This window comes from Dysidea avara, chromosome 1, assembly GCF_963678975.1.
Source record: "Dysidea avara chromosome 1, odDysAvar1.4, whole genome shotgun sequence".
Classification (NCBI taxonomy): domain Eukaryota; kingdom Metazoa; phylum Porifera; class Demospongiae; order Dictyoceratida; family Dysideidae; genus Dysidea; species Dysidea avara.
In genome coordinates, this window is record NC_089272.1 from 35,995,731 (window position 1) to 36,014,574 (window position 18,844).

At 37.8% G+C, this 18,844-nt stretch overlaps 2 protein-coding genes across 3 annotated transcripts; one reads left to right on the forward strand and one right to left on the reverse strand.

The window, feature by feature from the left end:
* The first annotated feature begins 5,362 nt into the window (after nucleotides 1-5,362).
* On the forward strand, nucleotides 5,363-10,939 carry LOC136263299 (membrane-associated transporter protein-like). Of its 2 annotated transcripts, XM_066057819.1 has the most exons (3): nucleotides 5,363-6,687; nucleotides 7,697-7,796; nucleotides 10,765-10,939. In XM_066057819.1, exons 1-2 carry the CDS (start codon nucleotides 5,487-5,489, stop codon nucleotides 7,762-7,764), a joined length of 1,269 nt encoding a protein of 422 aa, XP_065913891.1. In that variant the 5' UTR covers nucleotides 5,363-5,486; the 3' UTR covers nucleotides 7,765-7,796; nucleotides 10,765-10,939. The 2 variants fall into 2 exon arrangements, with proteins under 2 accessions (XP_065913891.1, XP_065913886.1); XM_066057814.1 differs by lacking the exon at nucleotides 10,765-10,939 and having other exon boundaries at nucleotides 7,697-8,107.
* Nucleotides 9,173-15,481, reverse strand: LOC136263314 (carboxypeptidase B-like). Its single transcript, XM_066057830.1, has 11 exons — nucleotides 15,285-15,481; nucleotides 14,998-15,220; nucleotides 13,484-13,664; nucleotides 10,322-10,395; nucleotides 10,196-10,261; nucleotides 10,040-10,141; nucleotides 9,905-9,996; nucleotides 9,776-9,843; nucleotides 9,576-9,723; nucleotides 9,420-9,528; nucleotides 9,173-9,360 (listed from the first exon to the last, which is right to left on the reverse strand). The coding sequence occupies exons 1-11, from the start codon at nucleotides 15,389-15,391 to the stop codon at nucleotides 9,280-9,282; spliced, it is 1,251 nt and encodes a 416-aa protein (XP_065913902.1). The 5' UTR covers nucleotides 15,392-15,481; the 3' UTR covers nucleotides 9,173-9,279.
* Between the last annotated feature and the right edge of the window lie 3,363 nt (nucleotides 15,482-18,844).

Consider the following 18,844-nt stretch of genomic DNA (forward strand, 5'->3'; position numbering starts at 1 on the left):
AAAATCACTTTGTAGAGAGATCAACTAAAACAAAACACTTTGCAGAGAGTTCAGCTACAACAAATCAACCTTTAGAGCGATTAGCAACCAACAAATCAACTTGTAGAGAGATTATTTAGAAACAAATCAAGCTGCAGAGAGATCAGCTACAAACAAATCAGCTTGTAGAGAGATCAGTTACACACAAATCAACCTGTAGAGAAATAAGCTAGAAACAAACCACCCTGTAGTAGGCATGAGGCTATTATGCTCCAAAAATTGAGCATTATGCTTTTGAGCAGTGCTCAAAAAATCACCTATTATGCTTTTGAGAATTGCCCATTATTCCCAAAATTATGCCACCATAATTGGCCAATAATGCCAGTTTATTGCTGTATCACACCATTTTCATTGATGTTTAAGCTTCAAATAGTCTTGAATTCTTTAGCTGGTTGCTGTATTAAAGTATTTCATTTCAATGTGACTGCTTTATTAGAGTAAATAATATTCAGTGACTGTTCTATTAGAGTTTCTGACTGCTCTATTAGAGTATCTCGATCTTTTTTAACGGAATTGTGCAATCTGCAGATTTTCCTACTGGTAAAGCTTTATAATCGTTTCAAAATGCTAGCATAATTCCTGATTCCCACACATACCTATTATGCCCGAAATTATGCTGGCATAATCGCCGCATCCCTACCCTGTAGAGAGTTCAGCTAAAAAAAATCACCCTGTAGAGACATCAGCTAGAAACTAGACACAATGTAAGGAGTTCAGCTACAAGCAAATCACCCTGTAGAGAGTTCAGCTAAAACAAATCAACCTGCAGAGAGAACGGCTACAAACAAATCACCTTATAGAGAATTCAGCTTCAAACAAATTACCCTGTAGAGAGATCGGCTACAAATAAATGAACCTGCAAAGAGATCAGCTGCACACAAATCACCCTGTAGAGAGATCAGCTAGAAACTAGACACAATGCAAGGAGTTCAGCTACAAGCAAATCACCCTTTAGTGAGTTCAGCTACAAATATGGACCCGCCGATTATGCTGGCGTAATTTTGAGCATAATAGGTACCTAAAAGCGTTGAACATAATTCCAGCATAATAGGTTAAATATTTGTACGATAGTATAAATTCTTGCTGGAAAAATGACAATTGCAAAATAGATCGATATACTCTAATAGAGCAGTCAGTAACTCTAATAGAACAATCATCAAACTGACTGCATGTTCTATTAGAGTATATCGATCTTTTCTCTTTATATGCAGCAAGAATTTATTATAGTGTTCCAGCCACTCATTTTTTTCTTTCTATATACAGTGTTAAACTAGTAGCAAAGCATATGAACTAAGGCATGAACATTGAGCATAATCGAGCATAATAGGTAAATATTAAGCATTAATTTAAGCATAATAGGTGAATTTTTGAGCAGTGCAGCATAGCATAATAGGTAAAATTATGAGCATAATCGGCGGGTCCCTAGCTACAAACACATCAACCTGCAGTGAGATCACCTACAAAACGCACCTTGTACAGAGTTCAGTTACAAACAAATTACCCTTTAGAGAGATCAGCTAGAAGAATTCACCTTGTAGAGAGTTCAGCAACAAAGAAACCACCATGTAGAGAGTTCAGCTGCAAACAAATCACCCTGTAGAAACTTCAGTTACAAACAAATCACCCAGTAGAAAGATCAGCTAGAAGAAGTTACCTTGTAGAGAGTTCAGCTACAAAGAAACCATCATGTAGAGAGTTCAGCTACAAAGAAATTACCCTGTAGAGAGTTCAGCTAGAAGAAGTCACCTTGTAAAGAGTTCAGCTACAAAGAAACCATCATGTAGAGAGTTTAGCTGCAAAAAATCACCTGTAGAGAGTTCAGCTAGAAACAAATCACCCTGTAGAGAGATCAGCTAGAAGAGGTCACCTTGTAGAGAGTTCAGCTACAAAGAAACCACCACATAAAGAGTTCAGCTGCAAATAAATCACTTGTAGAGAGTTTAGCTACAAACAAATCCCCCTGTAGACAGGGCCGCCCAGAGAAATTAAAGGGGTCCAGGGCAAAGAGTTAAAGTGAGGCCCTTGACCCAAGTTGTAAGGTGAAGACCAAAAAAAAAAAAAAGGTCACAACCTGCTGGCAATGACAATAACTACCCATCACCAACCATATCTCCTTATCTATAAGCTTGCTACACTGCTCCTCTGAAGAATACTGTGACTGCTTTATTAGAGTATTTAGATCTGACCGCTCTATTAGAGTATATCGATCTTTTAAACAGGTATTCAGGGGGCCCTTCATGGGGCCTCCTGGGGCCCCTTTCAGGCTGGGGCCCGGGGAAAAATGCCTCAGTTGCCCCCCCCCCCTCCCCTGTGGGCGGCCCTACCTGTAGAGGGATCAGCTAGAAGAAGTCATCTTGTAGAGAGTTCAGCTACAAAGAAACCATCATGTAGAGAGTTCAGCTACAAACAAATCACCCTGTAGAGAGATCAGCTAGAATAAGTTACCTTGTAGATAGTTCAGCTACAAAGAAACCGCCATGTAGGGAGTTCAGCCTCAAACAAACTACCCTGTAGAGAATTCAACTACAACAAATCACCATGTAGAGAAGAAGTTACCTTGTAGAGAGTTCAGCTACAAAGAAACCATCATGTAGAGTGTTCAGCTACAAAGAAACCACCATGTAGAGAGTTTAGTTGCAAACAAATCACCTGTAGTAGAGTTCAGCTAGAAACAAATCACCCCGTAGAGAGATCAGCTGGAAGAAGTAACCTTGTAGAGAGTTCAGCTACAATAAAACCATCATGGAGAGAGTTCAGCTGCAAACAAATCACCCTATAGAGAGTTCAGCTACAAAAAATCACCCTGTAGAGAGTTCAGCTAAATGAAGTCATCTTATAGAGAGTTCAGCTACAAAGAAACCACCATTTAGAGAGTTTAGCTGCAAACAAATCACCTGTAGAGAGTTCAGCTAGAAACAAATCATCCTGTAGAGAGACCAGCTAGAAGAGGTCACCTTGTAGAGAGTTCAGCTACAAAGAAACCATCCTGTAGATAGTTCAGCTACATTTCAAGTCACCCACTAGAGAGATCAGCAGCAAAAAAATATCCTGTGGGGAATAATGGGCATGTAATAAATATATGTATATAATTTGTATAATTACTAATAAAATCAAAAATAATTGAAGTGTGAAAAATCTTCTTTAAGTTCTTTTCTTCTTTCTGTGGTAAAGAAAAAAACACATGGATTACAAAAGCCCCAAAGCCAGCCATAGGCCGGCTTTGCAGTATACAAATACAAAAAGAAGTGATATCTAATCAAAAACAGCCAAGCTGTAAAAAAAGGTGCGGCCCCCATAAAGGCCATGGTGAAAAAAGATGTGAAATCCAAGGTAGCGGCCAAGAAATGGCTGTGATGGTAGGTTAATGGTTAAATTTTAATAACAACAATTCAGGTGAATTTGGTGCCAAGACCAAGCGGCACAAAATTCACCTGAATTATTGTTATTAAAATTTAACCATTAACCTACCATCACAGCCATTTCTTGGCCGCCACCTTGTATTTCACATCTTTTTTCACCATGGCCTTTATGGGGGCCGCACCTTTTTTTACAGCTTGGCTGTTTTTGATTACATAATATATACCTTATATATTATCTATGATCTAACGTAAACAGTGATGATGATTCTCCAGGCCCCGAGCTGCCGACTCGAGGGCTGGGGATGACACATGCACACAGGCCGGCACTCACTGTAGGTAGAACCATAGATTATTAAGCTGTGGTAGAACTGCATCCGCGGTTAAACTCTAATCACAAGTCAAGACCACCAAATGCGTGCCAAGTCTGGATCAAAGCAAAAATAATTTTTTTTCCTAACTCAGGCTTGATGGACTGCCCTTGCCTACCACCCCCAGCACAAAGAAAGGCACATGCTGGACAACTGTAAAAGACAAAAGAAAAACAGAGTAACACAGCCAGCAAGTTACTCTGACAAGCGGGACTCCACTTGCACTAAATCCATGATTGGTGGTGGAGCCCTAGTGTAAGCACCAATGGATGAACGCGCACCTCGAATGCACTGAATAGCCGAGCTGAGCAGAGAAAAGCCAAGACAACACCGAAGCCAACCCAGGACTACAGAGTATTCATCACCCCACTTAGCCGATAGGAGGGAGCCAGACGCTTATAGAAAACTGTGGCTTCGTGAGCCAACCCCCTATTGCCGACATGATGATAGGTGTAAAAGAAGCATGCTCAACCTCACGAATTCTCTGACCATAAGCTCGACGCTTGATATTATCATGCTTCTTAAAGGTAGGAAGAAAGTGATGAAGAACTGTTAGATGGGGCAAGTGGATTAAAAACGCGAACATCAATAAAACATCTCTCAGAACGACTACCCCAAAAACCATTCATGGCAATGTCCAAGCGAACCCCTTCTTGAGTATTTGAGGTGGAAAGATGGAAATCATCAGGATTGTGGACGGGTTGCAGTTCTGGTTCAGTACACACCTGGGAGCACACCTCTGTCAAAAGGGTAGCAGCATAGATAGTAGAGGGGCGCATAGTGTCCCTCTACTTCAACGTAGTCTCTACTGTATTATTGTATTGTATTGTATTAATGCTTTACAGTGACCAGCACTGAAGGTCTGCAGCAACATGTGCTGCAGCCTTAGGATTACCTAACCTAATTTCAAGGACTTAGACTTAGTGACTTAGAGCTGAAAAGGTGTAACAGAAAAGGGGCCAAAGTAAGGAAAAAAAAACCCCTCCAGCCCCAGGAATCGAACTGCAGGTCACCCAATGTCTAGTCAGGGCCACACTCAGTCTCCTCCAGGAGGGATGGATTTTTCCTTAATCCTAAAGTATTTATTGTATTAATGCTTTACAGTGACCAGCACTGAAGGTCTGCAGCAACATGTGCTGCAGCCTTAGGATTACCTAACCTAATTTCAAGGACTTAAGACTTAGTGCTGAAAAGGTGTAACAGAAAAGGGGCCAAAGTAAGGAAAAAACCATCTATGGTAGCAGTGAGGTCCCTTATCTCACTGTAGCGAAGGGAAGGTAGTCCCCCCTTCGGACAAGAGAGCACATGATCCACAGATAATGAAGCCCCACAAGCACAAAGAGTTGGAGTACGGAGGGGAGGCCAACCGTAACGCAAAGCCAGGGCAATAATTCAACCCACAATCGAAAAGTACTGAAATATCATCGCCAAGTCACAGGTCACACACTGGAAAAATCTCTTAGTCATAGGTCAAAGCGAAATTTAAAACTTCGACCGCGGTTGCAAATTTATCTCTACGTGACAATGGTGACATCCCATTCAGCTTTCGTTCAATGTTTAGTAGAACGCGCGTAATAAACGCAAGCGCATCATAGTATTAATTTAGAGTAAGAAGCGTAAGACACTAACTTTGAAGCCGTCCGGCCGTGATTGTTGCAAAGTAGCGTGACTAATGAGAGTGAGGTGTGATAGTGTATGATTACTGTAGAGTTTTGTGGACATGGTCAATGTCATTCTATGGCTACGTGTAATTGCTTTGAACAGTGTCTGGGGTATAATAGGTCTTCTGTACGCATTAGAAGGTGCATACTTTGTACCGGCTATTTATGATAAAGGATTTTCACCCATTTATGGTTCCATGTTACTGTGTCTTAGCCCTGTGCTAGGAATTCTTTTTCAAAGCTACCTTGGAAGTGCCAGTGACCGGTGCAACTGTCGTTTTGGAAAACGTAGGCCCTTTATACTGGCATTAACAATTTGCTGTATTTTGGGGTTGATTCTATTTCCTTTTACAACAGACATATCAGATTTGATACAAGATGAAAAGTGGCAATTTATGGTCCTAGTAATACTGATAGTACTGGCCACAACTCTCATTGACTTTGGCACGGGTTCACTACAATCACCAGCAAAAGCGTATTTGTTAGATGTGCTACCAATGGAACATATTGGCAAGGGTAATGTAATATGCTCTGTTTGGATATCACTTGGTTCTGTAGTGGGTTTTGGTATAGGAGCTATAAAATGGTCATCAAATTTCAACACTCAAGTGAAGATAGGATGTGGGTTATCATTAGTAATTATTATTATTTGGTTGGCTACAACAATGTGTAGTTTCAATGAGCGTCGTTCACAGCAGCAGAGACCGGAAAGTGATAATGGCACTTCACAGGCTCAGCAGATCAACGATCAACCTAATACTGAAAATCATCAGGAACAACTAAATAAAAAATTACAGTTAGCAACTGTTGAAAATGATGAAGCTAGCAACAGAATCACAGTTACGTGGCAATGTGCACAAATGATGAAATATATGTCAGTTGATGACATCACTATTTTACCTTATGGAGAATATGTAACTGATCTAGTTGATGATGCAAATAACTCAGGATGTTTCTATGAAAATGACTTCATTCGGTCATTAGTAGAGAATATTCGTTTTGTTTATTACATGTCATCACACATGTGGATATTGTGGTTTTCCTTCTTCTTTGGACTTTTGGCAATAATGAGCCAAACATTCTTTTTTACCGACTATGTAGCAGAGTTTATTTATGGTGGTGATGTTAATGCAGATGAAAACTCTACGGAATATCAGAATTACACTAAAGGTGTAAGAATTGGCTCTCTTGCTTATGGATTTTCAGCACTTTCTTCTGTGTTTGTGTCGTTATTGTTAGGTCCATTACTGAGACTGTTTGGTAAGAGGTTTATGCTTGTAACTTCTTATGTAATACTCATGTTACAAAGTGGTGTAATGATTGTAACACGTAACGTCATTGTGCTGTTTGTGCTTTCACCTGCTATGTTTTATGCTATTGTGATATTGCTAACAATCCCATTTATTTTGGTATCGGAGTATGATAGATATTCAATATTGCTGCGGAAGGTGTGGCCATCGGAGGAAAAGAATCTGACTGGAAAAGCTTGTTCAATTTTAATCATTGCCTTACTTTTATCTCAAGTACTTGCATTGTTAAGCAATGGTCCTATGAAGAGTTTAATTGGTGGTGCAGAGTCAGTTATGGTTATTTCCACTGCATCATCATTTGTGGGTGCAATAATTGCTTGTTTTGTTACCGTGCCATTTAAAAGTAAACGAAAAAAAGGACTAAACTTCAAAGAATCATCTAAATTGTGATGATGTAGTTGTAAAGCTACAAGGTGTGGTATTTGACTTATATTATTTTCTGAAAATGTGTATATTATATTATACGACATATTTGTACGTATATATCTGCTATATGAAAGTACTTAAGCTAATGTCACTGCCCATGGTCAGTGATAGTTACTGGAATTTGACACAACTGATACTGACACTCTTCAGATAATTTTTGCAGTGTAACTGCAAAGCAATTAAGTTGAAACCTTGTACAGCCTTTTGAAAATCTTGATCGGTGGGCTTTTTCATACATATAATATATCAATAATAGAAAATATCTGTAACAACAGCATTATATACATTTCGCACACATGTTAACCTCGTAGTGTTTGTATTGTTATCTTGCGTGTGTGCGCTCGTGTGTGTGTATCTATAGACTTATACGCATTGTGTGCATGTAGATGTGACACAATACCAAAATCAGAATGTCTCTATTCTGCCAGAAAGTATAGCTTTGCTGTCAAGCATACTTGATCCCCCTTACAATTCCTTTGACATGGAGAAATTTGTCTAGCAGAGAATTACCTATTATGTCTCCTTCCTCCTAGCAAAGGAAAATAGTTACACCACTCAAAACCAAGAGGGAAGAAGCAGTGTGTTGACTAATAACAAATAATACACTGTCTCAGAAATGTAAACACCATTAAGGTATCAAACAGTGAGACAATATTCTGTATATATTGTAAATATTTCGAGGGACAAAATTTTTGAGGTTAAGCAATGCTACTTAATTGTTGCAGATTTGCAAGCACTCCCAAAATGTATTGGACTATAATGGAGGTCTAAATATTTCAAGGATTACATTTTTGCTGTAACCCCTTAAAACCTCAAAATCAGCAAAAAATTTCTCCTTCAAAATATATACCTACAAGACAAGCTAATAACTATAGACAATCACTGAAGTAATAGATTTGTTTGTGTATATAGCAGTGGTATAATAAACTTCAAACTGAACTATATCCACCATGCCAAATGCAAATGACAGAATTAAATTATACACAGTGTACATGTTGTCAATTACAATGATCAGCATGCAATTAACACCATCAATTGCAAGGATCGGAGAACCAGTAAAAAAGATTTGTAGGTATATTCTTCAGTATGTTGATACATGCATGCATTTAGAGGATCTGGTCCGAAGTACTACAGGGGCAGATCTATAGACTTATAAAAGGGGGGTTCCACACTGTAATTGTAAGCTGTAAGTTGAAGACCAAAAAAAGGTCACTACCTGCTAACAATAGCTGCCCTCCACCAACTATATCTCCTTATTTATAACTACATAATTATATAGCTTGCTAACTATATACTGCTCTGAAGAATAGTGACTGCTTTATTAGAGTATCTCAAGTTAAAGGTTCTTCCAAAAGGGGGGTTCCATGGAACCCTTTGAAGTGACCCCCAGGTAGCTTAGTAATTATTGTCCTTTTAATACTAGGATGCAATTAAAATACAAAATGCTTAATTAACAAAAAAAAAACACCTAAATTTATAGCCAGTGTGATATTGGTAGGACATATGGGAGACCAGCCTAATCATCAATACCAGGGGCACACGGAAGGGAGTTTCAGGAAAACCCTTTGGATTTTACACAGTACTTGAAATTTCAGGTTTCCAGAATCTGAAATCTGTCATGGAACAGGACACATTGTAAACTTTTATCTTAGTTAAATAATAGTTTCTCACATGATAGCAACACTTATAGTATTGTTCTGCATTATGACTTCGGTGAAAAGATCGAGATACTCTAATAAAGCAGTCAGGTAATAACTACTCTAATGTAACAGTCACTTAACTGTAGTGGAAACCCCTTTTCAAAATTCCTGCATATGCCCCTGAATACCAATACCATTATACACTTCAAAATAACATGTAATTAAAAGACAACAAAATACAGTAGATATGTAGCCCATGACAGGTCACACAGCAAATTCCAGCCTAGTTCGAACCTGCTAGCCAATTCACCTACCAGGCTAGAATGGCTGTTATAATGAACTAGCCAGCCACCCTAAATAGTATACACATAAGTGTTACACATTATGCATGATAACTGACATATAATGTGTTGCAACAATTACAAGTTTAACAAAATACAAAACTTTTTAAAATATCCAGTTCCCACAGCACTTTACTATTTCTTCAAAGGATTTTCCAACAAAGAATTTGCATAGTACATTACTGCTGGTATCATCTCTTCCCCGTTTGGAATTATCTAAGTATGGATAATACATAATTGTATCAGCAATGTAAAATACAGTGTATAGTGGTTACCTGATCAGGAGGTAACAGAAAACCATATAGACCAGTATCACGAAGCTCAATAGTAAAACCAGCAGCTCGATATTCACCATTGTTCTCATTTGCATTATCAGAATAGAACCTTTGGAAAGATTACAATTTTAGAATTTATAGTGTACTTTATCATACCAATCTGAAGCAGTCCCAGATGTAGGGTAAAGACCGATAGACTTTTGTGAAGTGTAAAACTTTCCATGGACTGCAAAAATACGATCGCTCATCTCATCGCCAAGAGCACTGAGCTGAGCTTCATCAGGGGAATCTGTACTGGTCCATCCTATGTGTTAAGCAATAATTTATCTATGCAGCTAGCATGGTGAAACTATTACCATAAGGACGAAGTAACAATTGCGAATAAGAGTGCCAGTCAATTGCGCCAACAATACCAGTATGACTTCTAATAGAGAGAGAAAGAAGTATTTACATATTTAGGTATGTGTGTTTAACTCTTAAGTTACCTGAAATAATTTTCTGTGTTTTGAGTTTCTGGTTCTGATGCTGGCCCAGCACCATGGTAGGTCTCACTACATGGATTACTGGAGCTTCCACCCTTTAAAGAAATTAGTAAAACGTACACAAAAGCTGTTTCTAACCTCATTCCAGTGATCATTATAGTTCCTGTTAAGATCAACACCTGCACAAGGAGATCCTGGTCTCCTGTTTTTACGCCACAGACGATCATTAGTCCATGTGTACTATACATAACCCAATAAGTCAATAAAGTAATATAATATTTAGAGCTGACTCACAGCGTAACCATCTGGATTCACAAACGGTACAAAAATGAACTCCACTGTATCCAAAAGCTTGGTAACCTTCAAATATAAGAAACAGGTGATTTTAAAATTTACTAAATATAATGTGTTGATGCTTACATCTTCATTGTTGCCATAATTTTCCAATAAGTAGTTGACAATGTATCCACACACTGCACCGCTGATCCATTCCCCTATATAACAAGAACAATGCATTATGAAGTGAAGCATACACAAGATGCAGACACAGATATAGTGGCCACTATTGGTATGGGTCTCTGACATACTGCACAGTAGGAAAGGTATACACTTTCTTGCCTTATTATACAGCCACCTCATTATTGAGCCAGATGCCAATTTTTTTTTGTCTCAAGGTAGTCCTAATAATGAAGTCTCATATAATATGTGACCGTCTCTGGGAAAACCAGTTATTTAAAAGTATTGAGAAATGCCAGTTTTACAGGTAAGTATTTAGTGTGTTGTAGTTGTACATAGCTTGTCAGTGGTTGAAGCATGTGTACCAAATTTTCACACGTTTTACACCAATTCCTTACCTTCCACAGCATCTACTGTACACGTAGCCAACATCAGTTTCCCACCACTGGGAAAGCTGCCAGTAAAAGCAGACCACTCAAGCCTGGCTGATTTTGACAGTGAAAGTTGATAGTGTATTTATGTAGTTTTGTCTTCATGGTTAAAAATCAAACTTGCTATCATGGGCAATAAGACCAGTTTTACTAGATGCAGTGACATAATTATGCTGTTAACTTATAACAGAATCCTTCTATATATTATTTGGAACACTTTGGAATGAAGGTTTATTGTTCCACTTAGTGAGGTGTTCTAATATCAGTTTTAAGGTACACGTGCACTGTATGTAGTGCATACGTAATGCTATGTACATTGTGCAATAACACAAGTGGGACCTTAAACAGCAGTTGTTGTTAACCCTCTCACTGCCACAAGATATATAAACGTTCATAGCATCAAATTCTAAGCACTCTGTAACTTCAGTTGAGCATATTAGTAGCTCCTGCGGCCACACCTTTAAGTGAACGGGAACAGGAATAACTGGCTTCTTATACACAGGACCGTAGCAAGCGATCCAGCTGGTCCAGTTTTGGCCTGACTAATTTTAGCCACTTGGAATTTTGTTGAAGATCGAGATACTCTAATAGAGCAGTCAGTGCGATACTCTAATAGAACAGTGAGCACAATAACTCTAATAGAGCAGTCAGCTTTGGACTTCAGCTACCAATCTTACAATTTGCACTGATATTTCCATTCAGGTGTGTCTCCAAATCATTCTCAGAGGGCTAAATTTTCAAAAATTTCCTGTGGAGGCATGCCCACAGTTCCCCTAGTTTGCATAGCCTGAACACTTTTTTGGGCCTTGCTACGGCTTTGGCACACTATCGTGCAGGTAATCGCCTACTTTCGGAATGTCGATAACAAGCACTGTAGATGATTCTTTGAAGTGATAATGGCACTACTAATGAAGAGAAACTGTAAGGAGAAAAATTATATAGGCTGGAGTGGCATGTTACCAGACATGGGGCCAAGTACATTTAAAAAAAGTACAAGTACTTTCAAACTTGTACTTAAGTGTGCTTAAGTATAAGTACTCATGTACTTGGCCCCATGTCTGCATGTTACGCCTTGAAACAATGACCTCATGTCTGTATGCGCATGCTCACTTCCTCAAATGCTGGAAAAGCATACTTGGTGATCATCGCTTCAACTGTAAACAGGCTGGCGATGCTTATTGTGTTATTATAAACAGTCCTAGCCTGTAATTTCATGTTTGGTTTCTCTTAAGCAGATTTTGCACTTTAAAGTTATATAATGGCTTTGTGGTTGTAAACCACAACTTGATAATCGATTTTATAGCGAGTAAATTAATATATAGCTTTATAGGATTATATTATATGGTGTGTAAGTTATAGCAGTTTAGAAGCAGTAGATTGGAGGCCTCTACAAATTTGGCAGTGAGGGGTTAATTAATGTATCTGGTGTATATGCTTGTGAGCATACTTCACAGATTCATGCATGCACTACACATGACCCCCTACACATAATAGGTAATGACTGCTGTTGTAAGGATAGTGAGATATAATACGAGTGACAGCATTTTGTAGAGTAGTCATCGTACACGTTCATGCACAGATAAAGAACTTTCTATTGCACAATGCCATACGTTACACAAACTGGCTGATATAAGCTCTTCAATTAATGCATACAAGCATGTCACCTTTTACTTGGGGATGCAGTAATTGAAATATTGAATAAGCACGGCCATATTGTCAAATATCTGGATCACATACTAAAAGTATGATCACGTTTCTGATGGAAACCCACTCTGAAGTGTAATCTATTGCAAAATTGTCTTAGACGACCTAAGAGCCTGCTGCATTAGGCTATGCACAATTTATTGCTATACATCAGACTATCATGGTATCACTATATGTGACCGTCTCAGCGAAAACCCGTCTAGTTCGCACAAGCATGCGTATTGAAAAAATGTAATTTAAAAATAATTCGTAAAATTATGCATGCTACAAGAAATAATATGCAAGTTTTTATCGGGCCAGTACTCGAAGAAGGAAGACTCAAATGAATTAAAACTATACACCATCTTATTCGCCTGCTCATGGACAGTTTGAAATATTTAGTTTTTGTAGCTTCAATGGTATGGGTGTCATGTGCATTTGTTTACGATACGGTAAACGTAAACAAGATCGTCATCGTTTCTTCCAACAAACCGCCTATACACACGTATGCGCAAGGGACTGCAAGGTACATTGTAAGTCAAATTCCAACTTTGTAGACTAATCCAAACGGAATTAATGGCTGTGAATGCAAGCGCCTGTAGTTTATTTTTAGTATAATCACTGTACAAATCGATTTCCTTGTTCATCCTAATTTCTAGCGCTGTAATTTCAAAACCACACACCACAGAAGGCTGAAACTTTGGTGATCCATCCCTTGGACACTGCAGATAATGGTGAGTGAATAAAAAAATATATATTTAAATTGTGCGAACTACATGGGTTTTCGCTGAGACGGTCGGTATAGCCAGTACTCTGAATTACATGAAATTCTGTGAAATATACTTGGAACAGGTACATAAGTGCTTTAATGGTGACACATTATACAGGTGTATATTTCTATATGTGACATTAAAACTGATTCTCCAAATCGGGTCACATATCACTGTATATATTATAGTATTGTGGAAGTAGATTTGATATAGCATAAGAGAGTATAAGGTATTTAACTTACTTGCATGGATCTGACATTGAAAATACATTTTCAATGTATCTGAAGTGCTACTTGCTGTTATATGCACAGCTGGCTGATCCCGTCCTTCATACGACTTCCCAATAGAAGGTTCATATTTGACAATTTCACTATACTGATTGGCCAACTCCTCGTACCACTGTATAATCTCTTCATATGTATGCTGTATAGAGTGGATGGAAGAAAAGGCAGTCAATTACACCTGTATACCAGTAGTACCTCTTAACTGCACATACATCACTAAATTTTTAAAACAATATCAACAATATATGTGACTGGGCCTGCGAAAACCGGGCATGTGGGCACAAACTACACCCCGTCACTATGCAGGTAATATCTCAGTACTGGAACAGAATATTTGCATTCTGTAACTTAGTATAATAAAGTCACTTAAATGCTCACTAAGGGCTGAAAATAGCATTGCCATAATATTATCATAATGGTACAAAAGTTATGAGTGATGAAACTTTGAAAAAGTAGGCAAAAATCATGTGCCCACATGCCCTATTTTTGCATGTCCAGTCACACATGTGACGGTCTCAGCAAAAACCTGATTTATTCGCACAATTTTAGAATTATTGTTATTATCTCAACATTATCTGCAGTGTCCAAGGAATGGATCACCAAGTTTCAGTCTTTAGTGGTAAGTAGTTTTGGAATTATAGTGCTAGACAGTAGAAAAGAGCAAGATAATCGATTTGTACAGTGACTATACTGAAAATAAACTACAGACGCTTACATTTACAGCCATAACTTCCAATTTACATTAGACTACAATGTTGCAATTTGGCTTAAAATGTTCACCATGGAATAGCACATCAGCCAAGGTATAGTGTTAGTCCTGTAGTCACTTGCACATAGTTTTAATCGACTGATTCTTCCTTCTTCAAGTATTGGCCCAATAAAAACTTGCGTATTTTTCTTACAGCATGTGTAATTTTACGAACTATGTTTAAACTTTTGTTGTTGTTTTTTCATATGCATGCTTGTGCGAACAAGTCGGGTTTTTGCTGAGATGGTCACATATTGTATTCATATAAAATGCTGTTCCGGTTTACAGATTATCCAGGTTTGACCTGAGTTGGTTAGCTTGAATGCATGTATGTCATACGGTAGTCCTGCAGCAGCCTGATTTTGTGGTTTTGGGGTTACCAGAGAAAATTTTATCATTGACATAATCTTCATTATAGTCTATCATTTTGGAAAATTAAATTGGGATAACATTGCTCAACCTCGAAAAATTTGCCCTCAAAATAATTAGGCTATACGGTAGTTGTAATATAGTACGACGGGCTTAGCACACAATTTAAGACACCAACCAGAGAATATTGCTAGAATCTTGCATAGTTGGTGATGATAAACAATGAATCAACATAGCCTGGTTCATACAGCAATAGCTATGTAGCTAAAAGCCATATTCTTTATGATACAGTTGGCTTGTTTTTTGTTTCACCCACTAGTGCTGGATACTACGTAGCTACATTGCTGGGACTTACATATTCTTCGAACCATTCTTGCTGTACTGTTAACTTCTGTTCGAACTGCTGGATCAGTAGCTCCACACTGTCATGTACCATAGTACAGTACACTCCCAACTGCCTTAGCCACATCTCGCTCTCTCGAGAAATCCTTACATCAATGCTGTCATCCTTGATGGACCAAATATCCATTCCAGGTTGTGTGGAGATTGCCTGGTACTGCACACGAGATACGTTGGTGCTATAGCGGCGACAGTCTCATTAAATGAATAGCGAAATGTATGTAAAAGTTCACAAGCCCTTACCATCTCACTACGATCTCATCTTCATAGATTTTTGTTCTGCTGTAGCCGGCAGAAGCGCTGTAAATTAGCACACCGACCAGGAGTACAAGGAGAGCAGTCGTCTTCATATTCCTCTGTACTGGGTAGTCATGTGACCGAGCATGTGACTGTTGATCACGCCATTCCTCCGTGCTTGTACACGCCCCTACGTATATAGGGCGCCGGCGCTCTTTATCACAATTCAAATGGACGCTTAAAGGTACACCTGTCTACACGCTCAAGTTTTATACTCAGTAGTTGATGAATTAACGTAAAATGGGAGCACTAGCCTCTGACTTGCTCAGAGCTGTAGCTAGCTACCTCATTCATAGCCTGAAGTGCTTATCTCCATCACCGGCTAACCTGTCACTGAGCAATACAGTTTACACTATATTGGCTATTTAGCTGTATTTGGTAAGAATTCTTATAAGGGTGCATTCCTTTAAATTCATGCATTACAAATAATTGCAAAGAACTCAGTCTCATGTTGGGTTGGCATGGAATTTTACAGTATAGCTAGTCACAAGTTGATTTCATCAAAAGTACATATTTGCTGTCAGTGTCACAGTTGGCTGACAAGTAATATTTTATACATGGCATCTTTAACCTGCATGACCACTAGTAGCTAGTATAGTGATTCATCTGTTAACCGCATAGCTAGCTATATCTCTTTTCAGCTTCAACCATGAAGCTGCGTTAGCTACAGTATAAGCCTGCATGAAAGGAGATTAGCTACAAACAATACTTACAAATGACATAATAAATTACAAAGCACAAAATTAATCTGGAATACATTTACCATGAACATGATCAAGCTTCCGCTGAAAGCCTGCAGCTGGTGCAGGATACTTTACAGTGTAACAATTATAAGTTTACATCTTGTATATAATTTATAAAGCTAGCTATACATAATACATTAATGACAGTGCATGCCAGCTGCAGTCTGCAGTCAATTCTCCCTCTATTGTGGAAAGAGTGTTTTATGCTCAAAACATATTATAATGGTTGACCGCATAGTTATAGGCAATGGCCTCCACGCGCATGCCAGAATATACTAATATTAATCATTTATACAATCTAATAGAACACTCAGTTTAGCTCTGCTATAATAATAGTCACCTTGTTCACTGATTATAAGTTGTGGGATGGAGAAGCAAATGAGTCAATTACTTATTTAAGTTTAATACTCTGTACTATTCCCTCTGTAGGGATGCCCATGTGTGGGTATAAAAGTTGAATACTATCATTTCAGCGATTTGTATAAATAGACAAGTGCTTACTAATACTTATTTATTTTGTCACTACATTTCTGGCATAGACCACTATAATAATGTAATAGAATGAAGAAATCGTAACTCAAAAATAATCATAACTTCTTGGTACTTGCATGCATTACCTTTAGCTATTTGCAATAATCATGATAAACAACTGTCACAGCTCAACTCACGCATAGTGACTCTATCATTGCTCTGTTGTCTTTGCTCTATCTTTGAGACCATAATTTCACATACTGCAGGCAATAAAAAGACTGCTGGTTTCCAGTACCATAATTTGCTTTTTTTAGTGCAAAACAATTTTGTGGTAAAAATTTTCATGTAAAAATATTTTCGTATGATTAACGTGAATGACTGCTCTATTAGAATAGTTAAATTTTGTGTAAAGTTTTCATGTAAGAAATTTTCTTACAAGTTTTGCGTACAAAAATCATTTTACAAAGAAGGAAAAAAAAGCAAAATTACAGTACTACCCACAGTGGTCTATTTTTGTCTCACTCTAGAGTAGGCACCAGCAGCATAATTTTGAACATATAATAACATAGGCACAATTTTTAAACACTGCAGCATATACAGTAGCATATAATAATACTGCAAACCATTATAGGCTAGCGACTAGTCTAGAGAGTATAGTTGTAATAATGGTCCTGAGGTGGAGTAAAGACTGAGTCAGAATATGTTTTGCTGTGTGCGGACTGTGGAAGGAAATTTTTGTTCAACCGTACCTACAGCCCACAGCTCTATACTACTACTACATATACACTAACAGTAAGAGCTTTGAAATGAACCTAAGTATATATAATTATGTAGCTTTAGTAGTAATTATGATTTTTCCTGGTCAATAACTGTGCTTTATATTCATAAGATAAACTGAATTTTTACCCTGCTCAATTCCCACATGATGCACTCTAATATCTGACATATTTAGTGCTTTGAGTTTTGGAAGGTGGGTTCACATCATCACTTGTTTTCTTGTTTTTCATTTACTTGCTTTACATTCAGTACACTGTCTGCTACACATATAAGCATAAGCCAGAATGGGCAATTTGATAATGCTCAAAAATGCCACGCATATAACTTACACAAGATAAGCATTGCAGTTGTAGTGATGTTGCAAGTGCTTCTGCTGCTTGCTCAAAGTGAAGTACATAATTATATAGTTCAACATCTGCTGTGACTAGCAGTTTAGAATCATTTCCTCAATCATGTACAAACAGGGGAGCTCAGATCTCAATCCAAGCATCCTACACAGTGGCAGATCTTGTAGCGACAGTAGTTGTAGGGGTGCCTGCCTGCTCACTAATCCCTAATGTAAACCACAAATCTTGGCCTATATTTAACTTGTCTCAAAATGATGGAACATGTAACTAAAATTTTACAGAGATTCGAAATAGGGATTTGTGGTTTACATTGCCACCCCAGCAATCCCTTCTTGTTTCATGGCTTTTTTCAGCGATCCCTATTATTCTCCTTTTTTATCTTTTTCAGTTTTTATTATTTATACCATAGTACTGTATGTATAAAATTTGCTAATGGCAGGATAAATCAAGCCTTAGTCAGGAATATAGCATAAGCATGCTAATAACATGTGATAATTATATGAATTTATGATCCACATTATGGAATGCTCATTGCATTATTAGGTATACATTCTGCCACACTAAAGAGTTGAAATTTTGTGCATGTACTGATGATACATAACATAAATTTTTTTGTTTTAAATACAACTTTGGCAGGTCTTCCCAAATGTGGTTTAAGGTCTAGCTATATGCAAGACTTGGTTTAAAACATTAGGTCATTATGACCTTATAGGTAGAACTGCAAATTTAATATAGCTGTAATTTTAATTCTGATGCATCTTTAGCATTTATTTAGCAAATGTATAAGATGTGTTTGTAACAGTATCAAGGAAATTTTCATACAGTACATGCTGCCTCCAGTGATTCTAGAGTCAATCGTGCTTTGTCAATATCCAAATTTTTGACAATCATGTGGAAGGAATTTCAATTTAACCAGGGCTTATAAAGAGGAAGCAGCCTGAAGAGGTGCTATAATAGAGAATTTCCTGGCTGTCAACTTTATAGACTTGTACTAAATGAGTGGTGAGTAGTTACGTGTATAGTATCATGATGGATAAAGGATAGAGCACAAGGAAGGGCTAAAAGCTCTTGTAGGAATTAACAAGAGGACTATGCCAGTATGATCTTTAACAGTTAAAACTGTTAAAATTTCAATGTGTAAATTTGAATATCTGTTCTATACCATATG

Excerpts from the sequence above, each read along its gene's own strand:
- LOC136263299 (XM_066057819.1), top strand. The coding sequence starts at position 5,487 with ATGGTCAATGTCATTCTATGGCTACGTGTAATTGCTTTGAACAGTGTC. Across the intron at positions 6,688-7,696 it reads TCCATTACTGAGACTGTTTG|CAAAGGAAAATAGTTACACC; the intron begins GTAAGAGGTTTA and ends CCTTCCTCCTAG.
- LOC136263314 (XM_066057830.1), bottom strand. The coding sequence starts at position 15,391 with ATGAAGACGACTGCTCTCCTTGTACTCCTGGTCGGTGTGCTAATTTAC. Across the intron at positions 15,221-15,284 it reads GATGAGATCGTAGTGAGATG|CACCAACGTATCTCGTGTGC; the intron begins GTAAGGGCTTGT and ends TCGCCGCTATAG. Across the intron at positions 10,142-10,195 it reads TGAATCCAGATGGTTACGCT|TACACATGGACTAATGATCG; the intron begins GTGAGTCAGCTC and ends GGTTATGTATAG.